Raw genomic sequence first — 5,531 nt, 5'->3', positions numbered from 1 at the left:
GCCAGCTTAACAGCGATCGGAATGTGGCATCTTTCGGGAGATAACAAAACCGCCCTTATTCCATACCCATTTTGATTTGCAGCTCCATCGAAGTATAGTTGTCAAACTTGGTCTCGTGGTTCTTCTTCGAGGTTCAGGATATTTTCATCCGGGAATTGATCGACAGGTCTTATTCCCTCTATTACGGGATGATCGGCCAAGTACTCTGCTATTGCTCTTCCCTTAATAGACTTTTGTGTAACATGCATGATATCAAATTCTGATAACAGAAGTAACCATCGAGCAGTCCTTCCTGTCAATGCTGGCTTTTCAAAAAGATATTTTAAATGATCCATCTAGGATAACAGAATGACTGAATGGGAGAGCATGTAGTGCCGAAGCCTTTGAGTAGCCTATACTAATGTTAGGCAGGCCTTTTCAAGAGCTGAATATTTTCGTTCGTACTCTAACATCTTCTTGCTGATGTAATAGATGGCCCTCTCTTTATGATTGTTTTTGTCGTATTGTGCCAACATACATCCCATAGCTTCTTCTGTGACTGATAGGTAAAGGAGAAGAGGTTCACCCGGGGTAGGCGGAACTAGAATATGAGGATTCACGAGATACTCCTTGACTTGATCGAAGGCTTTTTGGCATTGCTCATTCCATACTGTCGGCTCATTCTTCTTGAGAAGCTTGAATATCGGCTCACATACATTGGTGAGCTGAGCGATGAATCTACTGACATACTGAATTCTTCCTAAAAACCCTCGAATTTGCTTTTCAATCTTAGGCGGTACCATTTCCTGTATGGCTTTGATTTTCCCGGGATCCACTTCGATCCCTCTATGACTGACCACAAATCCTAGCAATTTTCCTGAAGTCACACCGAATACGCATTTTTGTGGGTTGAGACGTAATTGGTATTTCTGAATCCTTGTGAGAAACTTTTCTAGTGCAGCAGCGTGTCCCGATCGTTCCTTAGATTTGATTATCATGTCGTCCACATAAACCTCAACTTCCTTGTGTATCATGTCGTGCAATAAAGTCGTAGCTGCTCTCTGATATGTGGCCCCAGCATTTTTTAGACCGAAAGGCATGACTTTATAACAAAAGGTTCCCCATTGGGTGATGAACGATGTCTTTTGCATGTCGCGGGGGTCCATCTTTATCTGGGTGTATCCCGAAAAACCATCCATAAACGAGAGCATGGCATGTCCTGCAGTGTTGTCGACCAGTACGTCTATGTGAGGTAATGGAAAGCTATCTTTTGGACTTGCCTTGTTTAGATCTCTGAAATCCACGCACATTCTAACTTTTCCGTCTTTTTAAGGAACTGGGACTACGTTAGCGATCCATTCTGGGTATTCTACCACTTCCAAAAATCTGGCATTGATCTGCTTGGTGACTTCTTCTTTAATTTTCAAAGTCCATTCTGGCTTCATACGTCGGAGTTTTTGCTTTACTGGTCGAGCGTCAGGATACAATGGAATTCTATGCTGAACGATGTCCGTACTCACCCCAGGCATGTCCTCATACGACCACACGAACACGTCTTTGAATTTTCTGAGCAGGTTTATTATTTCCTCGCGTTCCTCGGGGGACAGGGTGACTCCAATTCGAATCTCTTGAGGGTTTTCTTTAGTCCCGAGATTGATTAGTTCTGTTTCCTCCATCACAGGTTGAGCCCGACGTTCATTCTCTTGCTCAAGTAATTTGATTAGTTCGATAGGGGTTTCTTCGTCAGAAGATTCCTCATTCGAAGTGAGATTATTAGTTAAATCATTATTGCACTCGGGGTAATCAAAAACTTCTTCTATTTCATTAAAGATGGATGGGGTGACAGGACTAACTGCGGACTCGACAGACTCAGCAAGACTAACTTGACTAGACTCAACATAAAGCAAATGACTCATTACATGGTAATTAGAAAGTGACCCAACTGCGGGTTTGATTACAGACTGTGGGCTTAGAACACCACCTTCGACTGACAGGACTAACACATTGGCTTCTTCGAGAAACATTTGGGCGATGTTGAGTGAATCAATGGTCATCTGCCAATCGTCAGTTTCTTCCAGTTCTTTAGATGCCTTATCTTTTTCCTTGTCAGGCCAACTCATCCCAAAGAAGATCTCGAACCCTGGTTGGCGAATACCCGTGAGGTGATTAATGAAAGGTTCTGGAAAACCACAATAAGGAAAATCTTCTCCTGCTTTCACGAAGTGCCCATTAAGGGTTTTTCGATAGGGCTTCATATTGATCAAATCGATGATATGCCCTTGTCTTTTCGCATTTGCCTTGTCTCTCTTTATCTTCCAATATCGGGCCCAGTCTTCTTTGGTAGGTTCATACCCTAATCCGAAAGTCCCAACTACTTCTTGAATGACCGGTGCAGTTCTGATCCCTTGTTGTCTATGACCTAAGCCCATGCCTGGGAAGAATTTCATGTCTTTGAACATACTGGCCACGCAACAGCTGAATGTGTTATCGATAGGAACAAACTCTTTCGTGGGGTTATCCCATTGGACGGCATGAATCTTTTCAAATTCGAACCCACTGAGTTGTATTTCTCGTTGTTCGGGTTGGATTTCGGATAGTGACTTTTCCTTAGTTTCAATGTCGTTGACGATCCCCATGATTTCAGCATCTCCATGAAGTGTAATCACTAAATCGTCCTTGATGAATTTAATCTTTTGATGTAGAGTAGATGGTACGGCTTTGATCTGATGCAACCATAGTCTCCCTAGTAATAGGTTAAATGATGACTGGATATCCAAGACTTGGAATTCCACAGGAAAGTCTGCTATACCCATGGATATTCGTAGGTGCAAAGTTCCCAGTACATCTCTTTTCGTATTGTCGTAAGCTCTGACCCCTTGACTAGTTGGTTTGAAGTCTTTCGCCTTGAATCCGAGACAAGTGGCTGTCTTTAGGGGGCAAACATTTAGTGCACTTCCATTGTCTACTAAGACTAGAGGAACTCTCATCCCATTGCAGTCAACCGTTATATGTAACGGTTTGTGTGGCTTGGTCCTTCTTTCGGAAGGTCTGAGTCTGAAAAAGACAAATTATTCTCAGCATGTGTTGCTCCTACTAGGTTGGCCAATTGATCTGGGGAAGTGTCGAATGAGACTTGGGCTGCGCTTAATGCTTTGAGAACAGCTTCCCTATGAGCTGTGGAAGCCATAAGTAGACCCCAAACTGAAATATTGGCACCTGCCCTTTTTAACTGTTTTATTACGGCGTCGTGTTCTTCAATAGTTTCCTTAACATGGTCTATTGTTTCCTTTCTTGCCAAAGCCGCAGGGTTATCAACACTGAGTTCTAGTGGTTTAAAGACCCTTCCTCCTCGGGTTACATGTCTGACTTCATCACAAGAGAGTGAAAATGGTTCATCCTCTTCGGCCAATAAATAAGGGTCTTCACCTGTTACGGAGGATGCACTTTCTGGAGGCCATTTGTGCAAAGAGGTAACTGGTGTATGATGGGCTATCATAGCGGGGTGGGGATAAACAATACGTTTCATCCTCAGTTAGGTCAAATGGCTCATGGTTTGTGGCATAGACCTCGTCAGTGAAAGCTATTCCGACGAGGGGATAACTGGGTGGCTTGGTGTAGACTGGGTGGATGAGGGAGACTGGATCAAATGGTAATTGGGTTTTGGATACCATATTCAGGGTAGGAGGAGGTTGATATACAGGTAGTGGATTGGTGGTGATGTTTGGTGGTGTTGGGGTGGGGACGGTGATTTTTTTAGCGTCTATGAGGTTTTGGATGGCGTGGCGAAGGGTAATACACCGATCAGTATGATGACCAGGATTTTGATGGAATTCACAGAAGAGGTCAGGGTTATGCGATGCTGATAGGGGGTTCGACAGAGGCCGCGGTTGAAGAGGGGTGAGGAGTCCTTTCTTCAATAGTTTTTGGAAAGTAACTGTGAGGGTCATTCCTAGATTCGTGAATTGTCGAAAGGGGGCTCTACCCGAATTCGCTTGATTATTGGTTCGCGCTGGGGGTTGAACTGTGGTAGTGGAAGTGTTGGCTATATAGGCATGATTGATATTGGGCTTAGGATTGGTGAAGGGCTTTTTGGGTTTATTGTCAGAAGGGTTAGACAAAATCCCAGAGGCAAAGGCATCTTCAAGTTGGCTCCCAGCTTGTAGTAGAAATTCAAATGTGGGGAGGTATTGGGCGACCAAATGGTGAGCATACGCTTGTGTGAGGTTCTTCAGTATGATCGCCACCTGTTTCTTTTCTGATGGTCTGTCCCACATTTGTGCAGCCTTAGCCCTCCAACGGCCAATGAAGTCAGTAAACGTTTTCCCATTCTTTTGTTTAGTCGATTCCAAATCCCTCCGAGAAGTCTCAATCTCGATGCTATATTTGTATTGATGCCAGAACAACTTTGACATATTCTCCCATGTCCCTATTACAGCTGGATTTTGAGACATCAACCATCGTAGCGCGGATCCCGATAAAGTACGTTGGAACAACGATGTCATTTGTTCATCACTGAGGCCCAGGGTGCGCGTATTGGTGAAATATACCTTGAGATGAGTTTTTGCACAACCTACTCCACTGAATTTCTCCATTTCTGGCATTACGAACTTCTCAGGCAAATGAATCTTAGGGATCTGATTTAGGGCCTCGATACCTGCTGCGATTTCATCAATCCCTTTAATATTTTTTAAGGCTGTTTCCAACTGAGTCATCCTGTTAGCCAGTATCGGACTTTCATGGAAGTGTTCCTCATTTCCATCAAGCTCGTAAACATCTTCCAGGTTTCTAGTCGTGCTTCCTTCTGGTCCTTTTCCCCTATGATCATCAGGGGGATTTCTTGCCGATTCAGAATCTGTTCTAGTACTTCTACTTTGTTTTTTATGCTGTTTATGTCCATTGCAAACACTGCTAAGACCTTGCGGATTTTTGCGAGTTTAGATTCGGAGGCCATTTTTTATGGTTCACCGGTGCTGACGTTCACCCCAAATGACCTGACTCTCGACCCCAAGTGGGTGGTGGACGCTTAAGTTTGGGTGAAATATTATCCGGTAACCCCATCAAAGGTGAATTAATAATTGATAGACATTCCCTCTTGATAGCATTTTCTTTCATTATTACTTCATTTTGTAATTGATGAGATGTGTTGGTCAAGTTTATGTCTGACGAGGTGATTTATAATCAATTAGGACCTTATTTATGCATTAAAGTTCGTACCAATTTCTGAATTTGTTTACGTAAAAGAAAATTTGGCATGAAAAAAATCAAATTTAACAGAAAAACATGAGGAGACTCTCCTCTTATTACAAAGAATAAAAATGACTCGATCTAGGACCCTACTTTTTTAGACACGTTCTTCAGCTCCTCTTTTCTGCTTCTTGAATGATTGCTGGTCCTCCAATTCCACAAATGATCGTTGGTCCCAAGCTGTAACTATATGTTCCACTAGTTGCATGTTCAGTCCTTTAATAGGATGACGATTTCTTGGGTGCACTGGGATCCATGAAGGAAGTCCCATCTGTCTTGGTATCATCATTGGACAATAAAAAGATGTG

The 5,531-nt window shown here is 43.1% G+C and overlaps 1 protein-coding gene across 1 annotated transcript; it reads right to left on the bottom strand.

Moving 5' to 3' along the window:
* Window positions 1–1,307: 1,307 nt before the first annotated feature.
* On the bottom strand, window positions 1,308–4,571 carry LOC147394267 (uncharacterized). The gene is made up of 3 exons (XM_086453258.1): window positions 3,406–4,571; window positions 1,833–3,033; window positions 1,308–1,733 (listed from the first exon to the last, which is right to left on the bottom strand). The coding sequence occupies exons 1-3, from the start codon at window positions 4,569–4,571 to the stop codon at window positions 1,308–1,310; spliced, it is 2,793 nt and encodes a 930-aa protein (XP_086309384.1).
* Between the last annotated feature and the right edge of the window lie 960 nt (window positions 4,572–5,531).

The sequence above is a fragment of the Akebia trifoliata genome, chromosome 9 (genome assembly GCF_017979445.1).
Source record: "Akebia trifoliata isolate Shusen 1 chromosome 9, ASM1797944v1, whole genome shotgun sequence".
In the NCBI taxonomy this organism is placed as follows: Eukaryota; Viridiplantae; Streptophyta; class Magnoliopsida; order Ranunculales; family Lardizabalaceae; genus Akebia; species Akebia trifoliata.
This window is presented reverse-complemented; position numbering and strand designations above follow the sequence as displayed.

Coding starts and splice junctions, on each gene's coding strand:
- LOC147394267 (XM_086453258.1), bottom strand. CDS start 4,571: ATGGAGAAATTCAGTGGAGTAGGTTGTGCAAAAACTCATCTCAAGGTA. Junction 3,034..3,405: donor AAGTGCATCCTCCGTAACAG/GTGAAGACCCTT, acceptor TGTCTTTTTCAG/ACTCAGACCTTCCGAAAGAA. Junction 1,734..1,832: donor CTGAGTCTGTCGAGTCCGCA/GTTAGTCCTGTC, acceptor ACTTCGAATGAG/GAATCTTCTGACGAAGAAAC.